Below are 26,967 nucleotides of genomic sequence, written 5' to 3'. Positions count from 1 at the left end.
GGATCTTGTAGATCATTGAACGTGTTTGAAAATACTGAGTATATCGTCTGGCCATTTCTCAGGTGCTGATATTCAAGAAGGCAATTCACCTCCAAAAAAAGAAAAGAAAAGGAGAAAGAAGGGGGAGGGGAGGGGGAGTTCACTTGCAAAACTCAAAGGCTCTTTTTTACTTTCTGTTTTTGCAGATCAAGAGATCAGCAACATACACGTGGTGAATAAGTATAGATAGATATACGTTGTTCAAAGGCCACGACCATGGGTAGCAGTGGCTGTGGTGTAGGTAGGGCTCCCTGGCTGTGGCAGGACGTTAGCTTGGTAATGACCACTGACCTGGATGCTGTGGAGAAAGATGAAGCCACTGACCATATGTCCAAAGGAGAAAGTTACGGGCGTCTCTAAGTGAATGGACTCTAGGGAAACAACAGGTCAGACTATCTGGATGGCAAGTAAGAAAACCACCAACACGGTGAATATGTCCTTCAAGTACACGAGATGTGGAGGAGATGTGTTCCTATTCCCAGACTGGCCTGGAATTCATACCCTTGCCTGTCATTCAAATTGTGACATTCATGTTATATTCCAACTTCTTGACTCTCAGTTTAACTTCCAAGGTTAAGAGTGGGAAATGAGGATAACAAGAGGGTATAAAAATACCACCCAATGATGGCTACTGATGGACTTTTCCAGAAGACTCTATCTATCAATTTGTGAAATAAACATGTAAGTTATACCAATTTTCTATATGAACAGTAAGATGTTAGCTTAACAAATAAGGTTAAGTTATATAAAACAAAAAGTAGAAAGCAATTAAAAAAATCACTAGCTATACAGAGCACAGGTGAGTTGTTTTAATAAAAATAACAACCACATGGCAATAATAACTCTGCTAGCTACCAGCTACAACTCAGGGAGAGGCATATGCCCTTTACATGCATCATCTTGTAAACGCCTTGCAACAAACTAAGGTTGGATAACATTCCCATTTTAAAGATGCTGACCTAAGATCACAGAGCTAATGAGCGACAGAGCCAGGTTTTGGACTCAGAGCAGAGCGAACTATCTGGGAGGAGGACATCAAGTTAGTAATTGACTGATACAGTATTCTTATCTCCAATGTTTTGCTCAGAACTTGTACTCTGTTTAAGAGTAGATATTAAAAAAAAATACTGTTCTTTGCTTATATAAAATTCTAAAATTCAGCATTTTTTCAAAGTAGAATAATTTTCTTCAAGAGTCCTGATATGGGGTCCCTAAAATACATTACTTGAAAATCTGATGGAAAATGAACTCTTAAAAATACCACACTCTTTTTTTTTTAATATTTGTTTTTTGAGGGGGCGGAGGGGGGGCAGAGAGAAGGGGGACAGAGGATCTGAAGTGGGCTCTGTGCCGACAGCAGAGGGCCCGACACAGGGCTCGAACTCACAAACTGAGAGATCACAACATAAGCCAAAGTCACAGACTCAACTGACTGAGCCACCCAGGTGCTCCCCAAAATACCAAACTCTTAAACAAAGACAGACCATGGAAAGGGAAGACCTTTCCCATAGAGTAGAATATCTACGTATTCCAAAGCATCTGAACTTTTGACCTAGTCCTGTAATTTATTAAAAACACATGAGTAATATGGTAAAAAAGAAGTCTGAAGAAGTTTTAAATGTAAGGGTTAGAAAAGAAAAGTTCTCTCAGAATTTTTAATAAATGCATTTCTCAAACAGTACATGTTTTTTCTCTTTCAGGCTCTAGGTTTTTCTCTTTCAGGCTCTAAGTTTAAAATTTAGGTCCATTCATTTATACTTACATGGAGCCTGATTTCCAAGAGCCCTACCTTAGTGTCTATGAATCTTTTCTAGAGACAGAACACAATGGAAAACACAATGTTTTAGAACATTCTAGGATTTTTGCTAAAAGACACTAGATAAGATATTTAATCCTCATTTCTCCTTGTTAGTCAGAGATGTGTAGAAATATACATGGTCCCAAATGGCAGAAGTGGAGGGGATCTCCCCTTGAGGTCCTGTGCTAATGAAGGGGCCATGTGACCAAGGTTGCTTTAAACTGCTTTATCAGCTGCCATGACGTAACACCCTACTATTCACCAGGCTTCATCACTGGCCACAAACCAACCAGGAGATAAAGAAGAGAGAGCAACTCAAAGCATCTATCCCCAGTAAGGCCTGCCCCAGGACTCTGGACAGGACATGCTATCCAGGGCCAAGGCAGAGATACAGGAGCTGATGTTTCTGTCTGTCTACCTTTTCTTTTTTAAACCTCTGACCTCAACCCAAGTCTGAAAATACCTTTCTCTTAGACATATTCGATAACATCATCTTTTCAAATTAATTAACCAGTTTCAAGCCTTTATCACTATACAGCATATTTTTAAAATAGATTATCCTAATCAGCAAGTCAACCTGACTCTATGATATGGCCTAGGACAGAAAGCCAAAGACTACTTGGCCTATTCTCAACCAAGCAATCAACCATCAAAACATTGCCTACAGTTTTATTTTATCCCTTATCATTTTCTTTCTCTTGAATGAAGGGTTTTAAAACTCAGGGAGCCTGGTGCCTAAGGCCACGATACCAAAGAGGTGGGTGTCTTAGGAAGAGACAAATGATAGCATTTATTATGACATAGCATGTTCTCTCTTCTTCATTAGTTTATTCTTTACCTGGTATGTTAACTATGTAATGTATTCAAACTTATTTACCTGTCCCAAGAACAGAAAAGAGAGGGTGTCAATAGTTAGAGGCTGGAAGGCATTTATGTGATAGATGGTATTCATTCACACCAAGATGCCCAATGCACTAAATTGAAGGGAAGTAGATCCTTTGGGGGAAAAAGCTCCCAAGAAACAAAAACTAACCTTTTAATCCCAGATGGAATAAATTCAATGACTCTTCACCAGCCCCTTCACTGCTCTTTACTTTAGAGCTACCATTGACTCTGTGAAGACAGATGAGGGCCTGATTCTTATTCTGAACCCTGGGGAAGAACCCATTATTGTCCACAGATACGAGGTTTGCTTCTACTCTTAATTCCAATGAATTGTGTTTTAGGTCATTATTTATTTTAGAAATTTGAAAATACATCATTCTACGCTTAATGCAGGTAAATCTCCACCCGCAAGTACAATGTCCTGAACAGCTCTGCTGTCAACAGTCATAAAGACATTAGTCATCGTACCAATGATACCAATCGCACTTTTGTGCTGTTGGATGTATAAGGGACAGAATGGCTACTAGATTTTAACCAATGGGAAGGCAGTGGAGTTGGGACCTGGGGAGGAAGGGGTCGCAGTTTAAAAAGGCACATTCCTCAATCAGGAATGCCTCAGAGTGCTTCTGTCAGGCAAAAAACTTCAGCTTCTTCCCAATCGTGTTAGTTGGAGTCTTGCCAAAGCAGGTAGCACAAGCATCAGTCAGCAGCACTGCTAAAACCCGGTCAAGCTCCCCCATGCTAACGTCACAATCAGTGAAAACCTCTTTCCCAGTGTTTGTGAAGGAGCTTCGTCTGAAACCACATGAGAGGGAAGAGAATCTTCAAATACGACCACCAGGGGGACGACCACCAGGCAGACAGGCTTATTATCGGGAAACCACCTAGCGGTAGAGGTGAATTGCGTGAATACCATTGGGCCACCAGCATTTCAGCACTGAGTCAGGGCTCGTCCTGCGTGCCCCATAGGCAAGCTCCCCTTACCCATGGAATTGGGTGAAGTGTGGGGAGGGGGAAACACTATTTTTAAGTAGATAAAATCAACACTGGAGAACAAGGTTTGGTCTGAATACAAATGGATAACTCATGTTAATACCATGAGGCAGGTCACTGGTGACTAATTGGTTTGGCTAAGAGGATTGGAGGAATTAACAAATACTTACCAAATACTCATCTGTTATTCAGGGGTTTAATATAAATATGATAGGAAGGTAGTGATTGAATAAAATTAGAAATCTACGATGTGGGACAACAGAGGATTCCACTGCTACCCCCAGGATACTCTGCAGTTAGAGAACAGAGACATCTGGAATTCTGTAATCTCATGTAGAGAAATAAGGCTCTTCCAATGGGTGTTCCTGCACCTGGAGTGGAGCCCACACCCTCCTGTCACACCCTGTATCCACTGGGGCTTCCAAAAATTACTCACAGGAGACTTGTTGCTCAGGCATGTTGTAAAATGGGCCATCAATGTGATGCTGGTGTCTCAACATCACTTTGGAATGTCTTTTGGGATTCCCCCCAACTGGGCGACTAAGTAGCAGAGTAGACTGACCCCTAGCTATGGTGCACCCTAGGGTGCAGCGTCCAAAGCCCCAGCAGCTAATCTGTTTCCCCAGTCTCACTGATGTTCTTTTCTGGGGTTGTTCTGTATTCTTCATATGAATGCATCACACTTGTTCCTCCATGTAGCCTTTTCTTCAGGCTTCATTTCTATAATTGAAAAGAGGGAGTCCTTGGGGCTAAAAATCCAGAGATAAAACGGTCAGAGTCTTTATTCCTGCAACAGAATCCCCAATTTGAGAAGCCAGAGATCTGACCGACTTTCTCCAGCCATGCTCACATTCTTCTAGATAGGCTGGTTCAAAGATAGAGGGCAAAAGTCAACATTTTCAAGGGAGAGCCCGACTGAGAAAACATAATGCTCTCCCTGCACCACGGCCGGCAGAGGCTCCTGGAGGTCCTCCCTGGTTCAAGTTGGGGATGATCCTTAGGTACTCAAAGAACAGCTGAATGGGACAGCGAGATCGGACTTTCTCATCTCAGGGGCTCCTGAATGTAGCCTCAGCTATACTTCTCGTCACACAGTTCTGGTCCGAGAAATGCTGCCTTGTACCTGGTAACAGAGGAACTTTGCTGTCCTGTTTCTAGTTTCCAGGCACAAGCCTGGAGATGAGAAGACCGAGAGATGGAAAATGAAGGGGCACATTTATAAAACAGCCATCAAGACAGAATGTGATATGGATTTTACTGAATGCACGTTAAGTGTTTATGAAGAGGTAAAGGATTTGCTTTTAGATACAGAGAAGAATTTTAAAACAAACATTAAAAACTTTCTGGATCAAGGGATCTAGAAATGATGCTTTAAGGAAATCTCTTCCTTAAAGGTCTGAGACAAGCCAGTGTGCAGGTCAAGCAAAGAGCCTATAAAGCCCGTGGCTATCATTTTTGTAAAAGCTACCCGGGCTTGCTATGTAAGCCTCTTTGATGGTATAATTTCCAACTGGATTTACAGCAAAATATCATGACTTTTATTTACCCATTACGTTCCATTGGAAATTCCTGGGTTCATGCCCTGCTGGGGATTTCTGTGCTCTGAAAGATTCAGAAATGACAAGCCCAGTAAGGGGAATTTGAAAAGGAATGCCACCATAGTCCTTCCGGACTCTATGACCTTGGAAATGTTACCACAACTGGCTTGGAAACAAGGGGCTCAAAAAAGGGACTACCCACTCCTTGGTTACACTTGAGGGAGCAGATCAGGCCATGGGATGTTTCATGAGCCCCTCTCCAGGGGCCTCTGTAAGAAATTAGCAATTTTATGTATCTAAGTTTCAGAGTGATACTTTATGCAAGCACATCCCTCAAGGGATAGGAGCTGCCCAAGACGGAGGAATCGGAGGGAAGGTCTTACCATTGCTGTTCAGTGTTTTCATGATAACCTCCATCTGTGCAAATTCATAGTTATAGTCTGGTTCCGAGGAAGCTTCACTGGCTGCGTCCAGGTCATGCTCTGGCGGGCCGGTTTCCTTTTCAAAGTCTTTCAACCAGTCTCGCCGTTTCCTCTTAGGTAAGTTAATTCTGTGGGGTTTTCCACCATTAGAGAAAATTGACTTGTTTTATACTCAGGTAACAGTAAAAAAAAAAAAAAAAAAAAAAAAAAAAGTGAAAATATTAGGGAACCCAAAGAGGTTACCTAAAAAAGTGGTTATTTCCCCACAGGATTCTATCACCGTGCCACAGCTGGGTAGTGCTGCACACAAGGGTGCCATTTACACAGGACCTGAAAGAAGAGAAGGGAATATGTCAGTTCAGTGGGAAAGAGCACAGAGCCCAGACCCAGCAGCCCATGAGAGATGGAAAAGTTTCTCTCAACAGACATATTCTGCTAATACCAAAAGAAGGAGTAATAGAATTGCAACCACCCTCAAAACATGTGATCAGAACGCAGTGATGATCTGAGGCACTTGAGTGGCTCAGTGGGTTAAGTGTTGAACTTTGACTCAGGTCATGATCCCATGGTTTGTGAGTTCGAGCCCTATGATGGGCTCTACACTGAGAGTGCGGAGCCTGCTTCACGTCCTCTGTCCCCCTCTCTCTGCCCCTCTGCCCCTTCTCTCTCAACAAATAAACATAAAAGAAAGAAAGAAAGAAAGAAAAGAACAAAACACGATGATCAAGGGCAGCCAACATCCCTCAACTTGGCATGATGTGCTCCTGATGGAAACATACACGAGAATGCCTATGGAATTTTCTTGTCCAAATTTGAGTTGAATCTGATCAAGCTGTTATATCAAAATACCAATTTAGGAAATACAGAAGGTGGTGGAAGATGCTAAATGATGCCATGGGACACAACGAGCAAAATGCTGACTACAGAAAACAACCAAGCATCTTCAACAACTAAAATGCAAGGAAAAGGGGGTGGGGACAGAGGGAGGAGGAACCTGGAGGCTAAAAGAGACAAACAGCCAATGACAACGGTTGAATCTTATTTGATCCTGATTTCAAGAAACAAATGAAAAGGAACATTTCTGATACCTTTGGGGAGATGTGAACACTGACTCAATATATGAAGGTTAATAAGGAATTATTGTTAATTATTTTAGGTGTGATGGAACTTAAGCGATGTTCACGAACACTTGTTTAGAAATACAAGCTGAGACATTCATGGATAAAAAGTTATACTATCGGGAATTTTCTTTAAAGGAGGGGGAGATGTGGAGGGTATAGAAATAAAAGCAAAACTGTCTGCGAGATGCTCATTTTTGAAGCTGGATGATGGATATACAGGGGGTTCACCATACTCTTCTTTCTACTTTATATGTTTGAAGTTTTCCATAATAGAAACTTGGGGAAAACACAAAAGAACACCAGGCTTACATCCTAAATAGCTACCAAACAAACTGTAAAAATAAGACAAATAGCCAGAGATGGGGGAAAGGACTCCGAGTCTGTTATACTGCACTGTGTCTCTGGCTTTGTGCTGGCCTGTGCATCTGGGATTCGTCTCAAACCCTATAGCTGCAACTCTGCCCAGAAGACATCTGGAGCTGGTCTCCCAAGGGCACAGGTTTCCTCACCTCACAGCTATGCTACAGCTTACAGGGTACAAGGGGCTGTGAATGACTCACTGTAACAGATTTCATAGGATTTCCTGCCGATCGGAAGATCTCATCAACTGATTTTTAACATAGTTAAAGCCTTGCCACTGTGACTTTTTTTAGGGGGAGATGAAAAGTCGTCCAGAATTTTTAGTGCAGATAATTTTTTTTAATGTTTATTTATTTATTTTGAGAGAGAGAGAGAGAGAGAGAGAGGATCCCAACCAGGGTCTGGGCTGTCAGCCCAGAGCCCCTCAGGGCTTGATCTCAAGAACCCTGAGATCATGGCCTGAGCCAAGATCAAGAGTCGGATGCTTAACCTACTGAGCTATCCAGGCACCCCTAATGTTCTTATGCATGTTTCCTTCATTTAGAAAAGAGATTTTGTGGCAGTGCATGCATGGCTCAGTAGATTAAGAGTCCAACTCTTGGTTTCAGCTCAGGTCATAACGTCATGGTTTCATGAGTTCAAGCCCCACGTCGGTCTCTGGGCTGTCAGTGTGGAGCCTGCTTGGGATTCTCTCTCTCTCCCTGCCCCTACCCCACTCATGCTGCCTCTGCCTCTCTCAAATAAATAAATAAACTTTAAATGAAAAAGAAAGATTTGGGGGCACCTGGGTGGCTCAGTTGGTTGAGAGTCTGACTTCAGCTCAGGTCATGATCTCATGGTTTCTGAGTTTGAGCCCTGCATCAGGCTCTGTGCTGTCAGTACAGAGTTCGCTTCAGATCCTCTGACCCCTGCCTCTCTGTGCCCTTCCCCTGCTTGTGTGTGGGCTCTCTCTCAAAAAAGAAACATTACAAAAAAAAGAGAAAGATTTTGCTGGTATTTAAGAAAAAAATTATGAGGATATTAATTAATTAAAGTTTAATTTGCTAAAGAACTGTCAGGTGAAGTTTGATGGAGAAAAAAATGAATATTATTCTTAGTTTTAATTTTTCAATAAATTAGTTTTCTCATACAATCTCATTATCTAGCTCTTAATCTTGACCGGACGCTCTAGCTCAAGAGTCACAGAATAAGGAGAACTCACAGAGGAAAATAATCCTCTCTTTGCAGTAATATTTCAAGTACAGGGGCTAAATTTTTACTGATAAAAATACCCTGGAAAGACCATCTCATATGTTTTTAATTTGTCATGCACAAACAAGATAAAACTTTGGTGTGTATATATTTTTATTATCTTTTGAGAGAGAGAGTATGAGGAGGGGCAGAGAGAGAATCCCAACAGGCTCCACACTCACAGCACAGAGCCTGACGCAGGGCTTGATCCCACAAATCGCGAGATCATGACCTGAGCCAAGAACAAGAGTCAGATGCTCAACTGACTGAGCCACCTGACTCAGGCGCCCCTGAGTGTGCATATTTTACACTAACATGCTCCCTTTATTCTTGCCAATGAAAATGACTCGATGCTAACTCAAGCTTCAAAGGTCTGTGTCCATCTATTTGGAATTATGGACTATTCATTTGAGAAAAGTGGAAAATGAGACTAGAATACGTGTGTGTGTGTGTGTGTGTGTGTGTGTGTGTGTGTATCTGTATCTATCCATCCATCTATCTATCTATCTACCTATCTATCTATACATCTATACGTATACACATATTCTTGCCAGAAGGATGATGAAAAGTTGTCTTGGGGGAAAATTTTTAATAGAATACTTACCTCTTCTACCTAAAAAACATTAGTCAGTTTATAAGGAAAATACCTGCCCAGTTTATTAAGATATCTAAGTAACCTAATATATCTAGGTATATAGATGGATGGATACCCAGACCTATGTATCTATAATCTAATATTTAATGGCAGTATGACAAATTGAAACTTGTCACTCAGTGTCCTTTATTGTTTTAAGCTCTGAATTATAATTTAATTTTCAGTTCCTCATTTTCATTGTCCATATTTTGATACACAAGTGCACGAGAATGGTCTTAGCAGATATAGAACCTTCCCATCATCTCAGAAAGTTGTATTGGGCAGTGTTGTTCTAGAATGAAACTAAAAACAGTTCCGAAGCAAATGAGAGAGGAATATAATAAGCTTTGTCTTTCTTATTTATTGCTAACTTTCATGATCATTTATATATTTAAGGGACCCTTATATAGGTGCACACACACACATACACACACATACACTCCTTTTTTTTTTTTTAATGTTTATTTGTTTTTGAGAGAGAGAGACAGAGAGAGAGAGAGAGAGAGAGAGAGCAAGTAGGAGAGGGGCAGAGAGAGAGGGAGACACGGAATCTGAAGCAGGCTCCAGGCTCCGAGCTGTCAGCGCAGAGCCCGATGCGGGGCTTGAACCCACAGACTGCGAGATCATGACCTGAGCTAAAGTCGGACGTTTAACCCACTGAGCCACCCAGGCACCCCCACTTTTTTTTAAATGTTTATTTATTTTTGAGAGAGTGAGAACATACACACTCACTTCTGAACACATGTATAAACATTACTTTGACTTATACTATGTTCTTATTACAATAATATAAAGAAAAGTTATGGAAATTGCCTGGGTTGGTAGTGTACCCAGCCAAGAAATTAGCATTAAAAAGTAATTTCTAGTTGGACACATGCCTGGGAATTTGTTAAGAAGCAAATACAAAATGTCTTTGCAGCAATTTGCGTCCCCTCAGCCAGGCCACGAGACTCCTGCAGATAAGCTCCCACTGAAGATGATACACCTAAGGAATCACACGCTGCTCGAGGCAAAAGAACCCACTGAAGTCTTAACTTTGAAATAAGTGAGCAAACAGACAGAATGGGGTTTCTGAAAACCAGGCTCATCGGCATGTGAAGGAGCCATTTACTTTTCCTACCTTGAATTTTCTTTTGGAGTGAGAGTAACATCACCATCGGATGCGATGTCGATCTCACAGTGCTCCGGCTGTATTCCTATGCCAAAGAGCTGGATGTCCTGGGACGTGTCTGCACCCACCCTGGTATGGTCCTAGTAACAGATCATGAAAGAAAGGAAAACATCTATACTTACAAGTAACTCAACAAAAATTTTTATCACAATCAATTTGAATAACCCAACAGAATGACAATATTAAATGAATCAGATACAAGATATTTGGGGCGCTCTAAGTCAAATCTTCCATGACATTTGTACTTATTTATTTATTTTTGAAACAGAGAGAGTGAGACAGAGAGAGAACGAGCAGGGGAGGGGCAGAGAGAGAGGGAGGGAGAGAGAGAGAATCCCAAGCAGGCTCTGCACTGTCAACATAGAGCCTGATGCGGGGGCTCTAACTCATGAACCGTGAGATCATAACCTAAGCCAAAATCAAGAGTCAGACACTTAACCAACTGAGCTACCCAGGTGCCCCTATGTTTTTAATTTGAGAGAGAGAGAGAGAGAGAGAGAGTTTGAGCACATAAGCAGGGGAGGGGCGAGGAGGGGGGGAGAGAAAGAGAGAGAGAGGGGAAATCTCAAGCAAGCTCCATGCTCAGTGCAGAGCCCCACCCAGGGCTCAATCCCACGATCCTGGGATCACGACCTGAGCCGAAATCAAGAGTTGGATGCTCAACCAACTGAGCCGCCCAGGCGCCCCAGTAGTTGAGTGAATACCAATCCTACATAGAGTGTGGAAGCCTGTGGGCTATAGAATGCAGATGAGCAGGACTTCAAGTACCTCAAACCCCAGACACAGGAGGACTCTGACTCCTGGGGAGGCGGTCCACTGCTCGTCCCTTTGTTTCTTTCGTGGCTCTAAAAATCACTGAGTCACCATGATAGTAATATTTCCCTATTCAACAGAAAGCTTGGTCTTTCGAAATTAGGATTTTGGACACAATTCCTTACGCCTTAGTCATGTTCTAAACAAACAGATCTTGAGTCCATTAGTGGGCTTAATAAGTCAGGGGCCATTTGCCCCATATTTAGGTCTCTGGGAAAAGTAAAATAGAAAGGATGAGGGAAAACTGAGGCTCCTTTCCTCAATTCTAGCTTATTTTCCATCGCATTTTTTATATTAACTAGGCAGATCAGAATCCTTAACAAGGCACTTATTTAACTTTTTGCAAGTGGGTAATAGCTCTTCATTTAGAGGTTTCGGTATGTGGACAGTTACATAAGCTGCCTTCAAGTCTCCAGGTCTCTAATCCTTGAGAGTTACGTACTGCCACATACATTTATATACTATCATAACTCAGGAATTGTGTGTGTGTGTGTGTGTGTGTGTGTGTGTGCATATTAAAAAGGCCCTATGTCTTTTGGGGTACCCCATATCAGTGCCCTATCAGGTACCCTATTTCAAACAGATGTCTCATTTTTCACTTTAACAAAATAAACCAGCATTTCCAAAAGTGTGGTCTGACAGAGAAAGATAAACACCATATGATTTTGCTTTATGTGGAATCTAAACAAACAAACAAACAAACAAACAAACAAGCAAACAAAGAAAAAGGAGAAGCAGACCCATAAATATAGAGAACAAACCGATGGTTGCCAGAGGGGAGGTTTTCACTCTCAATGGTAACCTGACTGCACTATCCCTCCTCTATCAGTGAGGGCTAAGCTGGATACAAAAAGCAAAACCAGGGGCACCTGGGTGGCTCAGCTGGTTAAGCATCCAACTTCTTCTCGGGTCATGATTGCACGGTTCGTGGGTCAGAGCTCCACGTGGGGCTCTGTGCTGACAGCTCGGAGCCCGGAGCCTGCTTCGGATTCTGTGTCTCCCTCTCTCTCTCTCTCTCTCTCTGCCCCTCCCCTGCTTGTGCTTTGTCTCTCAAAAATACATAAAACGTTCAAAAAGCCAAATCATGGGTACAGGCTCCCAGATTCCAATGGGAGTGATATGTGAATGCATCAGGATTGCAACCATCTATTTATATACTCTCTTACCTTTAAATAATAAACCAGAAGCTCGTTAAGAGCAGGGTCCGCGTTCAGGTTGACTAAGTAGCACTTATCATCTCCCACCTTGATACCCGATGTCTCCAGGGAAATCCCCATACTTTCAAGCTGTCGTTGTCTCTCCTGGGCACAAAAACAGACAAACACAGGGGACTCTATTTGTTGTATGTATCCATGGAAAGTTTAAGTCACTCTTTCTGGGGACAATGCCAATGAAATCACACATCACAACCAAGTTTAGGGAGTCTCTAAAATGTGTGACGTCTTGTGTCCGTGTTAAAAGGGTGCTAAGAGTGAACCAGATACCATCTTCCATTTAAGGGGTTTATAGTCCAGTCGAGGGGACAAGACCACGTACCTAAATCAGAGGAGAAGAGCCCTGTGTCACTGGAGAGGAACAAGGTACTATGGGGCTTCCAAGGAAGGAGCCCATGATGTATTCAGAGACCAGGAAAGGCTTCGGGAAAAGAATATACTTGCGATGTCTCTTGAAGTATAAGAATTCCACAGGAGGAAATGGAGGAGAAGTAAGGTAAGAGCAAGGCGTTGTAAGGGCACAGGAAAGACTGGGCATATTGCCTGATTTCAGGTGATAATAACCCTAGTAAACATGGGAAAGTCATGGGAGATGGGGGCAGGAAGTACGTATCTACAACAGCAAGCAAAACAAAGTCCCTTTTGTGAAAACTTACATTCTAGTAGAAAGAGACAGACCATAAAAGAAAAAAAACAAGAAACAAAAAAAAAAAAAAAAAACAGACAAGCAAAACAGAATTTCCAGGGATGATAAAGTGCCGCGAAGAAGTACGAAGCAACGGATGAGAGACAGGAAGTCAGCAGTACGTGTGTGGGGTACGTGAGCACGGGTCTGTGTGAGCATAACACCTACGAGAAACATATAAGCAAAAGGCTTGACTAGGTCCCAGTTACTGCTTTCAAGCTACCTGAGTGGGATGGGCCAATATTTCCAAGCAGTCAGTGAGATTAAAATGTTCACAAAATGTATAGTGCAGATTCATAAAACACACCCACTCACACACAAGTGCACAATTAGTCCTTGCTTCATATCGTTTCCCAAGTAAAGTTCATACAACATTTTCTTACAAGCCCCTAAAATCAAATACACTGGGGAAAAGACCATGATGAGTGATAGGTTATAAATTCTCGGCCAGTCAGGTAGCACACTTTGCCGGGCGATGTAAAATCACAACATAGAAAAGCAGGAAACATTAACAGTGTTTCCTGTAGACCATGCCTGTTCCAGCTCAGTGCTCCTAGCAAATAAATGGTAGTTGATAAAGGACAACGAAGTTACAGGCTCTAAAAGTGATCTCTGCAGTCTTGGTGAGCAGAAAGAGGTCCTTGAATGGCTTTGGGAGGATGCTGAGTGGCTACGCAGAAAAGATGGGAAATGAAAAAGAATCACAAGATTTTAGGCCTAAATTATCGGGCTACCTGTGCGATTTCTTCTGTTTTCCTCAGCTTCTCTTCCCAAGTCACTGTTAGTTCTTTGATCAGCTTTTCAGATTCTTCAAGCTTCTCTTTTAGTTCAGGGGCCTTCATAGCCTTAAAATGAAACCAGAGATATCTGATTTTCTATTTTTTCCCACCATTATTCATAAAACAATCCTTTACTGTGCTTCTGAAGTGGCTATCTACAGTCTGTTGCAAGCAATTAAGTCATACACTGTCAGGGTGGACTTGTACATCTTTATTAATAAAAAGAAATGTAAGAATAAATGGCTGCTACTCTTTAGAGGGGAAAAGGAATACCAGTGCCCTGAATTAAACTGATACAAATCACTACAGAGTAATTTTATCCATTGTACTTAAATTTCACATTTAAAGACCTAAAAGATGCTAAAGTTTGTCTTCAAAACAGAAACGTTGTAACAAAGGTAACTTAAGCACTGTTACCTTTTTTTTTTTTTCCCAGCAAGACAGAGATCAACACACATCATCAATAAACACATCCCAGTGATAACCTACCAGGAAAAGTGAAGATTCTTCTCTTTTATTTTATTTTAAAATTTTTAGCGTTTTTATTTTATTTTTGAGACAGGGGAGACAGAGCATGAACAGGGGAGGGTCAGAGAGAGGGAGACACAGAATCTGAAACAGGCTCCAGGCTCTGAGCTGTCAGCGCAGAGCCCGACGCGGGGCTCGAACTCACGGACCGCGAGATCATGACCTGAGCCGAAGTCGGACACTTAACTGACTGGGCCACCCAGGCGCCCCTCTTCTCATTTATTTTAAAATTGGACTCTGGATCATTTAAAACTCCTTTTCTGGGGCGCCTGGGTGGCTTAGTCAGTTAAGCGTCGACTCAGGTCATAATCTCGCAGTTCGTGGATTCAAGCCCTACGTCAGGCTCTGTGCTGACAGCTCAGAGCCTGGAGTCTGCTTTGCATTCTGTGTCTCCCTCTCTCTCTGCCCCTCCCCTGCAGTGCTCTGTCTCTCTCTCAAAAATAAACATGAAAAAAAAATTTTTTTAATGGATGGTGATAAAAACCTTGTGTATTCATTACTCCCTTGGAAGCAAGACATCCGGGTAAAAGGGTAGGAATTTCTCTGAGTCTGCGGAGTGAGAATCACTAAGGGGTCTAAATACAGATGTATATATATATAAAGCTTTTTTAAGCTAAGCTTTTACTTAGGGGGCTTTACTTGGCAATGGCATGCTTTGACCCCCTATCGTAACATGAGCCTCCACAAAGTGTAAGCCCATGAACAAGAAAGACGGCAGACTTGGACAAGAGGCCACAGTGGGACTCTCCCTGAGGTACCGAGGTCACAGCGGGAACAGAGTCTGCGAGGGACACTCAGTGCTGGGTATAAGGGGACACCCATGAAAACCCTAGGTGAACCCGCTGTGGCTCCTCTTCTGTTTTCTTTGGCCAGGCATCATTCTCCCATCTGGCCTGGATTACATGGTCATGGCAGAAAAGCAGGTTCAGAGACAAGAGGAAAGAAGGAGCTCATCCACGTATGTACTGACTGCAGAACCATTACATTTTCCTCCTAGGATCATGGCTCTTCAAAGTTTATTGATATTTTTTTATTTAAGTTTATTTATTCTTTTAAGAGAGACAGAGGGAGGGAGTCTGTGAGTGAGTGGGGGAGGGGCAGAGAGAGACAGGGACAGAGGATCTGAAGCAGGCTGTGCGCTGACAGCAGAGAGCCCAATGTGGGGGCTCGAAGTCACGAACCAAGAGATTCATGACCCGAGCCGAAGGCAGGCCCTTAACCGACTGAGCTACCCGGGCACCCTTAATTTGTTTTTTTAAATGTTTTATTTGTTTTTGAGAGAGGGAACAAGAAGGGGAGGAACAAAGAGAGGGGGACAGAGGATCCGAAGTGGGCTCTGAGCTGTCAGCACAGAGTCCAACGCGGGACTCGAACTCACAAACCGTGAGATCATGACCTGAGGTCAGACGCTCAACCGAATGAACCACCCAGGCCCCCCACAGTGTTTTATTTTCCAGGTGTTTTGCTACCTTCTTGGCATCAATGAAAAAGTATGTTTGATGCACTGAATGCTTATAATCATGATAATAACAGGAGGTAGCAACATTTCTTGAGCACTTACGATGCACCAGCATTGTGCTAAGCGCTCTCCAGTATCAGTGTTGCACTAGGGGTTAGGGATGAAAACCAGGAATAAAACAAGGCTTCCTGCACTTCAGAAGCCCAAGCTGGAAGAAGACAATGCCTTGTCAGTGCAACTCCATGATCACCAACGAATGGGAAGTTCAGATCGCGGGCTGTGACTCCCTTTCTGTCTGCCTCAATCTCCTATTGATTATCTTTTTGACTAGAGAAGCTGATAGACAAAAAGCATTTCAACAGGGCCTGGTACACAAGTGCTCAAAAAATAATAGTATTACCCTCCACCCCGCCCCCCCCTCGTTTACTACTCTCCCAGAAGGGAGGGGTCAGGAGGGAGTGGTATGAAGGAATGTGAACTCAGCAGCCCTAGGTCCACACCCAAGTGAGGCAGGGGGAAGCACGTGACTTACACTAAGGCACTTGCTCGGCCTTCATTTCAGTCCTATTACCTATTTCAAATGAGCCGGATGCCTCACCCAGTAACTTGCAAAAAGCAATAGCTACTTAGAAGAGGGTGTGATTATTAAAGCTGGGTAAAGCCAAGGAAAGGTGGTAACAATGAGAAATGACCGATTTTGTTTCCTGCCAGGAGCTGATATACATGAAGCAAAATAAAAGATTTCTGAGTTCTCTTCCTAATGTTTCTCTTCCATCATGCTGCCTTCCCTGACTTAAGGAAGAGAGGACACAGAACTAATTTCTCTGAAAACCGCAAGGCCCTATGGGCACAGAGTGTACAATGTTAATAAAAACAATCCATTTGGTTCTTAGGATTTCGCACTGGACAAGATCAGTGCCCAAGGGCCAACTGATCTACCAAGGCAAACAATTAGGCAGTAGCAACAACTCACTTTTAGTAGACTGGAGGTTAAGTTCCTAGGACAGATGGCTATATGCTTAGCATACAGAAGATGTCAGTCAGAAATGCCGAACGCACGGAGATGACCTAAAACTTCAGTAGACCACATCCTCCCCGACTCAGATACGACACGCCAGGGGATCTCAAAAACAGGGAGCACCAGGCTGATCTTACCTCAGCCTGCGAGAGCTGCTCCTTCAGTTTCTCTACCTCCTCCCGCAGCTCCCGGATGACTTTGGCATTGGGGTCCTCGTTCACAATGGCGTGGTTAACGATCCTTTTGGCTCTATCCGCGTATCGCAGGGTGGAGAGGGTCTCCTCATAGTTGTCTGCCGCTGGGCTAATGGTGGCTATCATAGAGGTCTGGCTGTTGCCCCCCAAGTTATCCTGCAAAATATTTCCAGTAGCCTCTTAGGAAATGATCCCCATTCTGTGCACAACATGTATGATGGAAGCTGAAGACATGCATATACGACATTCTCTGTGAAGAAAATGTGTTGTGGAAATGGAACCGTATTTCATGAGTCATTTTATGATGAGGTGTGGTTTCTCTATAGTCACAACAACGAACAATGCCTGATGAATAGCGTTATCATGGGGGCAAAAGAGGCAACAGGAATGAGTTTTCATTCTGCATTCCTAGGAATTTGGAATAACAGTATTGGTGGGGGGTTGTGCTGTATCTGGTTAGCTCTGCACACACCTTTCAGCTGCCTCCTCTGAAACAGCCAGGTTTTAGTTGGAAAGGAACACACTAGAACAATGAATTACCTTAAGAAGCCAAGTGAGCACTGAATCTCGATAAGGCACAAATTTGTTTTTACCCTTGCCAGCTGCCTGGTCAGCCAGCGAGGATATAACCAGCCCCAAGGTTGTAAGGGATCTGCCAAAAGAAAAAAACATTTAGAAATTGGCTTTATGGTTATGTTGTTTGCATAAAACAATAATCGTTCCAGGCATTAGGGATAAAGTATGCAGAACAGCAAGGCCCTAAAGTTGATATAACCAAGTTTACATTAATTTGTCAAGAAGCTAAGAAAAAGAAAAACAGAAAGTACTCCACTAATTAAAAAGAATGAATTCAGAATCCCTGTAAGAATCGATTCTGTTCAATCACAGGGCCTGTGAGACAGACATTTCAGAACCTGGGAGCATACATTTAAGCGATCATTCTAGGGAATTTTAATTTACTCCAAATATTATGTTGAAAGTCTGAACCATTTTACTCTTTGGGTAGAATTCGGACCATTCGGGCTCTCATTTTGTTTTCCGTAATAAGCACATAACTTGAAGAGAACCTTTCCCTACATGTTACAGGGTAGATGCCGTTCATCTGTTATAGCTGGCAAGTTTACTTCAGTGTGGAGTTTTTACAGCTGTACAGAACAATGACCCACCCAAGCAGAGGACAGCATATGGCTACTCTTTCAACACCTGCTACAGAGAGCAGCACTGGCGTCCCCCAAGAGCTGGTTAGAAACAAAGGCTCTTGGAAGCCTCCCCGGGCCTACTGAGTCAGAACCAGCGAAAGGCATTTCCAGGTGATTCACAGGCATGCTAAATTTTGAGAGGCCCTGGATGAACAATACCCAAGATGGTACATATATTTAACTGTATAGGCTCATATCATGGTGCTGGGACCAAAAGCACCAGCATGACTTAGGACCTTGTTACAAATGCACGTTCTCAGGCCCCACCCCATCCCAGACCTATAGACACTCGTGGTGGGACCCAGCACTCTGCTTTAACCAGCCCTCCAGGGGACTCTGGTGCAGGCTGGAGTAGTCCCCTGAGCATTCCCTGGACGCTAACACATGTTCTCTGAACCTGGAGAAAAGATCACCACAAAAACAACAGATTTGCGGACTTGAGGGATGAAGAACATCCTACTGTGTCACAGTTAAGTACCAAGTACGCTTTTAAAAGGAAATCCCAAGTTTAGCAGCCAGAAAAGAGAGAACTCCTCAGGAGATCTCCCAGGAGTGCAGGGAAGCTTACATGATATCACAAAGAGAAAATGCTTTGTGAATGGTTAAAAAATTAAATGCTATGACCTATTTATAAAAACAAAAAAGAGCACAATTCAGCAAGTGACCAGAGTTTAGCATGAAGGACTAGATAGCTTTCTAATGTTAACAAGAGACTTCCATTAAATGAGTTGAAACAAAGCATATCTCTCACAAAACATAATTGCTCAAAGGTGAGTCACTTGAAAGTCACTGAAATACAACGCAAACTCAAGAGGCAGAACACGAGCCAGAATTTTAATAATAGCCGTTCCTGCAAAGTGACATAAATACATACATTATAATTGACAGATTCAAAAGTTAAATCCACCCCCAAAAGAAAAGAAAACACATGTCCATACAAAAACTCGTACAAGAGTGTTCACAGCGGCATTATTCGCAAGAGCCACAATGTAGAAACCACCCACATGTCTGTCCACCAAATGATGACTGAAGTGTGGTATGTCCTCACAGTGGACTATATTATTCAGCCATAAGAGAGGATTCTGACAGAAGCTACAACATGGATGAAGCTTGAAAAGTTATGATAAGTGAAAGAAGCCAAACACCAAAGGCCAATGTCCTGGGTTGAATACTGAGTACCCCAAATTCACGTTCACCAGAACCTGACATGTAATCTCATTTGGAAATAGGGTTTTTGCAGATGTGATTAGTTAAGAGGAGATGATACTGACTTAAAGACGGCTGTAGTCCAATGCCTGGTACCCTTCTAAGACGGCTGTGAAGACACACAGGCAACAGGAGAGCAGGCCATGTGAGAACAGAGGAGAGATGGAAGAGATGCATCTACAAGCCAAGGAAGGTCAAGGAGAGCCAGCCACCACTAGAAGGTGGTAGGACAGAAGCATGCAACAGATTTTCCCTCTGAGCCCCAAGAAGGAACTAGCTCTGCCAATCCCCTGATTTTGCACTTCTGGCCTCCAGAATTGTAACAAAACAAATTTCTGTTGTTGTACAAATTACCCAGTTTGTAGTAATCTTCTATGATAACATTGGGAAACTAATACAGCCACATAATGATTCCATTATTATGAAATACCCAGATGGGGCGCCTGGGTGGCTTGGTCGGTTAAGTGGCCGACTTCGGCTCAGGTCATGATCTCTCAGTCCGTGAGTTCGAGCCCCGCGTCAGGCTCTGTGCTGACCGCTCAGACCCTGGAGCCTGTTTCAGATTCTGTGTCTCCCTCTCTCTCTGCCCCTCCCATGTTCATGCTCTGTCTCTCTCTGTCTGAAAAATAAATAAACATTAAAAAAAATTTTTTTTAAAAAGAAATACCCAGAATAGGCGAATCTATAGGGATGAAAACAGTGGTTGCCCATGGCTGGGGTGGTGTAAATGGGGAATGACTTAGACACAAAGTTTCTCTGGGGATGATGGAAATGTTTTCAAATTCGATCATGATGATGGTTATACATTCTGATAAAAAAGCCACTAAATTGTACATTTTTAAATGGCAAAGTATGTGTATATGAATCATTTCTCAATATAGCTGTTTAAAAAAAAATTCAAGTTCAATCACTGCATCACTCCTCCCAAAGGTAACAACTTTAAGAAAGAACATGGCAAAAATAAACTACTGGGACTACATCAAAATAAAAAGTTTTTACACAGAGAAGGAAACAATCAATAAAACTAAAAGACAACTTACTGAATCTCAGAAGGTATTTGCAAATGACATATCCGATAAAGAGTTAGTACCCCAAAAATATAAAGAACTAATATGACTCAACACCCAAAGACAAATAATCCTATTAAAAATGGGCAGAAGACATGAATCGACATCTCTCCAAAGACATACAGATGGCCAACCGACACATGAAAAGATGTTCAACATTATTCACCATCAGGAAAATGCAAATAACAACTACAATGAAATATCACCTCACATCTGTCAGAATGGCTAAAGTCAACAACACAAGAAACAAATTGGTGAGGATGTGGAGAAAAAGAAACCTTCATGCACTGTTGGTGAGAATGCAAACTAATACAGCCACTGTGGTAAAGAGCATGGAGGTACCTCAAAAAATTAAAAATAGAACTACCCTACGATCCAGTAATCACACTAGTGGATATTTACCTTAAAAATACAATAATACAGGGTGTACCTGCATGGCTCAGTCAGTTAAGCATCTGGCTTTTGGTTTTGACTCAGGTCATAAGGTCATAGTTCATGGGTTCGAGCCCCGTGTTGGGCTCTGAGCTGACAGTGCAGGGGCCTGCTTGGAATTCTCTCTTTCTCTCTGCCTGCTGCTCCCCCCGCCCCCCAATCCCATGCTCTGTGACCTCTCTCAAAATAAATAAATAAACTTTAAAAAATTCAAAGGGATACTATTCAAAGGGATACATGCACCCCTATGTTTACTGCAACATTATCTACAAAAGCCAAATTATAGAAACAGCCCAAGTGTCCATCAGTAAATGAGTGGATAAAGAAGATGTGGTATCTGAATATTATTCAGCCATAAAAAGAATGAAATCTTGTCATTTGCAACAACACAGATACAGCTAGAGAGTATAATGCTAAGCAAAATAAGTCAATCTGAGAAAGATAAATACCATATGATCCCACTCATATGTGGAATTTAAGAAACAAAACAAGCAGGGGTGCCCGGGTGGCTCAGCCGGTTAAGCGTACAACTTCTACTCAGGTCATGATCCCGCAGTTTGTGGGTTTGAGCCCCATGTCAGGCTCTGTGCTGACAGCTCAGAGCCCGGAGCCTGCTTCGGATTCTGTGTCTCCCTCTCTCTGCCTCTCCCCTGCTTGCAATGTGTGTCTCTCTCTCTCAAAAATAAATAAACATTAAAAATTAAAAAAAAAAAAAAAAACAAGCAAAGGAAAAAGAGAGACAAATCAAGAAATAGACTCTTAAGGCTAGAGAACAAACTGATGGCTACCAGAGGGGAGGGGGCAGGGGGATGGGGGTTCAAGAGTATACTTATCATGATGAAATAAAATTCAATTTAAAAAGTTAAGTAAAGGGGCGCCTGGGTGGCTCAGTAGGTTGAGCTTCCAACTCTTGATTTAGGCCCAGGTCGTGAATTCACAGTTCATGGGTTTGAGCCGTGTGCTACAGCACAGAGCCTGCTTGGGATTCTCTCTCTTCTCCCTCTCTCTCTCTCTCTGTCCCTCCCCCATTCCTTCTCTCCTCTCAATTAATAAATCAACATTAAACAATAAAAATAAAAAAAGATTTTCTCTCATTCTCTCTGCCCTTCTCCTGTGCTCTCTCTCCCTCTCTAAAATTAAAAAGAGAGAAAAAAAGAGGAAGGAAGGGAGTGAGGGAGGGAGGAAGGTAAGAAGGAAGGAGTTGAGAAAAGAAAGGCATGTGCTATATATGAAATAGAAGAAAGCAGAAATTTAAGGCAAAAACAAATTTCTGCTTTAATATAGCATATAGGGCATCTTTCACACTTCACAACTATTGAAATAAAATTTTCAGTTGAAAACAATTCTTTGAACGGAACCAGTGTTTAGGACTTAAACACGGCAAACATTACTTCAATTCATACAGACTATAAAGAGCTCAGCGATTCCAAGGCCCATATTAGCAATTCTAAAGGGAACAGTGGCCCTTGCTAGGAAAACACATTTTGGAGTTATGTATTTTTCATCCAGACAAAATCTAACTCTGCCTTGTGGCAACTGCTCCTACTTTCTAATTTGATAGTGTCAGGAGTGAAAAAAGAAGGGTCTGAGCACTCCTAAACAAGGGCACACAAAAAATCACACGAGTGCTTTGAGAGAAACCGGGGAAGGGTAGCACGATGTCATCAACGTCTACAGGACCACGTGCGTGTGCGCTGAGAGCACCGAGCACGAGCACCGTCAGCAGGTAGGGCACGTGACCGGCCACAGCGGAGGGGCGGGGCTGGGCGGACATGATCACATGACTCCGTCTTGTGTGTACTCTACTCTGTACTCTGTAACTTAACCAGTTGGAGAAGGTTATCATTAGTAGAAGCCTTCTACCTGATCGTGTGCACATATTTTAAACAAGGACTCTGTCTTGACCCACTGCCCCCTTGGAACAAAAAGAAATGAATTGCAGGGTAAGGGGGCTCCATGATGGGTGAGGGGTAACCAGGTCACCCAGTGACAGGGTGGGGGTGCTACTGCTACCTTGGACCTGGAAGCAATGATCCACAGGCTTCTGAAAGTGTGAAAGTTCAATGCGTGAAAACTGAACAATGGGCTTAAGTATTTTTACAGTAATTTAATTCCTAGGGAGCTTAAGAATATAAGAAAATCACAAATTACTGGATCCTGCTAGCACTGCCTTCTCATGCTGGAGTCAAATGGGCGCTCACAGGTTTCCTGAACAGGGTGGGGCTGTTTGCAAATTTGAGAGGCTGAAAAAACTGCTCCAGGAATCTAATTCTACCAAAGCACAGCTCCTTTCCTGAACCTACGGGAGGTGGAGACAGTAAGGAAATTCTTAACCTTTCCAGAAGTTCTTGGGCTGGGGTGGCAGGCACAGAGTAAACACAGACTGACTGGAGAGGACAGAAGGATTAGGCTAGGGGATAACATTTGTGAACAGACAGCCATGTTTTAAGACGGAGATTGTGAAAATCTACCTATCTATAACAATGGAGAATTTAAGACTAAAAAGAAAGTAAATACGGGAGCCTGGGTGGCTCAGTTGGTTGGGTGACCAACTTTTGATTTCGGTTGGGGTCATGATCTCATGGTTGGTGGGATAGAGCCCCTCGTGGGGTTCATGCTGATAGCTTACATCTCTCCCTCCCTCTCTCTCTCTCTCCACCTCCCCCCACCTGCCCCCCTCCCCAGCTCATGCACACAGGTGTGTGCTCTCTTTCTCAAAATAAATAAATAAACATAAAAAATATGAATAAATAAAACTTAGGAGGATCAGAAACAAAATAAAAGCAGCTCCAATGAATACAATCAATGAGATAAACCTGGTCATAAGTATTTTTTTTTTCCTTTTTTGCACCTTCCTCCAACCTGCATAGTTTTCCTTGAAACTGTGACCACCGGATTCCTTCCCTTAACGGTGGATATGATGTGATGGGAGTTATCTGTACTCTCCAGGATGGATTTCAAATATTATATTATTTTACCTATTTTTCTAAGGTCATAATTGCAGTTCAGCATTGCTAGAATTGACTGTATTTGTATTTCTCTATCTCTTTCTACTTAAGGTTATGATTGCTTTGAGGGCAGAGACCTTGTTACATCATACAATTACTGTGCCTTGCTTACAGAAAGCGGTCAGTATCTGCTGAGTAAAACTGAGTCTAGAAGATACTGAAGAACAGACCACGGATCTCTTTCTAAAAAGGACTAATTCAATCATGGTTTTGGTACCCTCTGTGGGTATTGACCCAACATCCATTCTCCCCTTCTTACTTGCTAACAGAACCCTGATTTTGCTGGGAAGATTATGCTGGGCTAAAAACTCCACTTTTCAGAGTCCTCTGTAGCTCTGGAAAGCCATGAAATCCAGCTCTGAGATATAGGGAGACCATACTGACTGGGTGGTCTTCCAAGGAAGCTTTGTTTGATAGAGAAGGTATATATTTAGTAGATATAAGCCAGAAGCTGGTGGTCCTTGGCCCTTCCTTCCCCCCTGATCCCCTTGTTTGGAACACAGATAAGGATACAATGCCTAGAATGGCAGAGCCATCTTGAGGTCATGAGGACAAGGTGAACACACAGTAAGGTTAGTAGAGCTGTGTGCTTGATAGCATTTTTGAGGTGCTCTACAAGCCTCTGGACTTCTTGGTACATGGGGAAAAGAAATCCATCATTTGGTCATCACGACAGCTGTTGCTTACAGCAGAATGCAATCCTTGGCTTTTAAAGAATTAGTTGGAAGATAATGAAGTTAGTGGACTTGAGTTAGTACTTTTCCCCAGTAAGTATCCACTTGTATCAGGAAAGGAGAAACACAAAGAGTGTGTGTGGCAAAATGGGGGAAAGGCCAATGCCATCCCACGGCAGGAGTGGAAAGAAAGCCGTGGTACCTGCAGAACAGGCCCCATTCCGCCCCCCACTGGTTTCCAGTGGCCAGCACAAGTCATTCCAAGCCAGTGATTTGCATCTAACAAGTCCCATCTCCTGTCTCTTTTCCATTTCCAGCACTGTAGTGAAATACACCAACATATCCAAAAACAAGTTCTTTAGAATATCTTTTCTGGAGATTTTAATCTGTGTTATACCTAGAATTCTGTCATCAGATAAGTTCAGGGAATAAGTCAAAGTTAATATGGGATTCATTACTGAAGGATTTATTGGACATGTTAGCAGGGAAATCTCCAAAGGAAGGCTGTTTAAGCAGCTTTTCTCCAAACGATTTGCCCAAGGATCCTTTTCTTCCCAGAGCCACTTGAGGAACTAGTATTTTGCAAAACACGCTTTGAGAAACACTGAAGTCACAATGTCACATGCCCCCAAAACATGTGGCTCCTGCATCCCAAGAAGATTTTTGCTCTGTCCTTTGTGGGGTTCTCGCGGTAGATGCAAAGATGTTTATTCAGACTTTCTTCCCACATCCTTGGGCCCTGCAATGCATGAATGGTAAACAGATAAGCAACCTCCCTGCCCCAGCAGCCTTTGAATAATGGACTGAGGCAGGCCATTTTTACTCTCCCCAGGTACAAGTTCATGTTTGGTTAAACAGGCAATATCCGCTTAAGCGAGATTTCCGAGAGGAAATGATTAAAAGTCACGGAAAGTACTCAAGAAGGAAAAAAGGAGGATTGGGTCATGTGAAACATTAGAAATACGAGACTTCTAGTTTACTATATCATAACACAAATTATTTGACAGAACCCCAAGAGTAACATATATTAGTATCCCTAGAACAAATGTTGAGTAGAGCCCATTTGGGGAAATGTTTAGTATATACTTTATTGTCAGCCATGGTAATTGAAGTGGAACGGAGACCCGGAATGATACTTGTTAGATGAACATTGCTTGCATTTAATAACTGCCCATTGCTGAGAAGAAGACGGAGCCGTTTTCAGCGTCAGTCCCCGGGGTATTAGCTGGTGTTCCGTGATCTGAGAGAGCTCCTAGGGAAGCTAACCCGCCGGGCTCCGGCGGCAGAGACAGGCGTCCTCATGTCAGCCTCAACGGACAGGCAGAGCAGCAGACTGAGTGTTCAGGCGGTCCCCTGAGGATGGTCTACAGGCCTGTTCCCCTCACGCCCTGAACAGGCCACGGCGGTGCTGCCACACAGGTGTTTCGGCTCACCAAAGGAAGGAATAATGCGTGCTTTAAAGCTCTTAAGAGCTTACGGAGAGATGAGGCTCCGAAATCCATAGCCCATTAAGAAACACTAATATCTGTGTGAAGTCCCTGACAGGTCTGTGTAAGAGGATTACTAATGTTCCATCGAAAGAAGCCCAAATAGGAGGCCGAGGGAAAGCTTAGGAAACATGTCAGAGATGGCTTTAATTTTAGCACTCGACAGGGCACTGATTTTAAGGCTTAAAAAGCCATTTGTGGAACTATCAGGCAGCCCTTTGGATTTATTTTATTTTTATTTTTTTTTCCTTGTTAGTACACACTTACGCAGTGCTTACTCTATGCTAGGCACTGTTCCAAGAAGCACTTTACAAATAGTAACTAATTTAATCTTCACAGTAAGCCCAGTCACAGGCTGCTTCCTCATCTGTGTTTTACAGCTGAGGAAACTGAGGCACAGAAATGTCACACATGAGGTTCTATAACAAAGAAGTTCCATTGGATAGGTTTCCATTGCACATAATGGACTATCCATTGGACCTATCCAATGGATAGGATAGGACCTATCCTATGTACAATAGGTTTCCATTGCACATATTATGACTATCCCTCCAAGCGTCTTCCTTCCCCGTTGGATCTTGACCTTCCCAAGGCCAGGGTCCCATCTACCCTTTCCTGTGTTCTTTTTCTTTTTTTTTTTTAAAGTAGGCATCATGCCTAACATGGAGCCCAACATGGGGCTTGAACTCGCGACCCTGAAATCAAGACTTGAGCTGAGATCAAGAGTTGGATGCTTAACCAACTGAGCCACCCAGGCACCCCTCTTCCCTGTGTTCTTATGCCCAGTCAGCGTTCAATACATACTGGCTAAATGGATCAAAAAGTGTAGGCCTGCATGTCTTTTTTGAGATCCTTGGGGCCACATGTGTGCGGAAATTCAGAATTTTTTGAATTTTAGGACGTATAGTGCATACATCACACATGACCATGGGTAGGTCTGGGACAGCAGCCCGTAATACAATACATTTACATTTCTACAGCTAAACGTATGAATGGCCACCCTAAATGAGTAA

General features: G+C 42.8%; 1 protein-coding gene across 11 annotated transcripts in view; it reads right to left on the bottom strand.

Moving 5' to 3' along the window:
- KIF13A (kinesin family member 13A) overlaps window positions 1–26,967 on the bottom strand; it is a 216,539-nt gene that overhangs the window by 50,915 nt on the left and 138,657 nt on the right. For 6 of the 11 annotated variants that reach the window (XM_045497283.1, XM_045497284.1, XM_045497285.1 and 3 more), the window contains 8 exons: window positions 17,422–17,533; window positions 16,825–17,037; window positions 13,638–13,748; window positions 12,171–12,305; window positions 10,141–10,271; window positions 5,919–6,005; window positions 5,637–5,803; window positions 3,487–3,606 (listed from right to left, as the gene is read on the bottom strand). In XM_045497283.1, the coding sequence (XP_045353239.1) occupies window positions 3,487–3,606; window positions 5,637–5,803; window positions 5,919–6,005; window positions 10,141–10,271; window positions 12,171–12,305; window positions 13,638–13,748; window positions 16,825–17,037; window positions 17,422–17,533 (1,076 nt within the window). The remainder of the gene's footprint in view (window positions 1–3,486; window positions 3,607–5,636; window positions 5,804–5,918; window positions 6,006–10,140; window positions 10,272–12,170; window positions 12,306–13,637; window positions 13,749–16,824; window positions 17,038–17,421; window positions 17,534–26,967) is intronic. The other 5 variants (XM_045497287.1, XM_045497292.1, XM_045497289.1 and 2 more) reach the window with 1 other exon arrangement.

This window comes from Leopardus geoffroyi, chromosome B2, assembly GCF_018350155.1.
Source record: "Leopardus geoffroyi isolate Oge1 chromosome B2, O.geoffroyi_Oge1_pat1.0, whole genome shotgun sequence".
Taxonomy (NCBI): Eukaryota; Metazoa; Chordata; class Mammalia; order Carnivora; family Felidae; genus Leopardus; species Leopardus geoffroyi.
The sequence above is the reverse complement of the archived record's forward strand: the minus strand, read 5'-3'. Positions and strand labels throughout refer to the sequence as shown.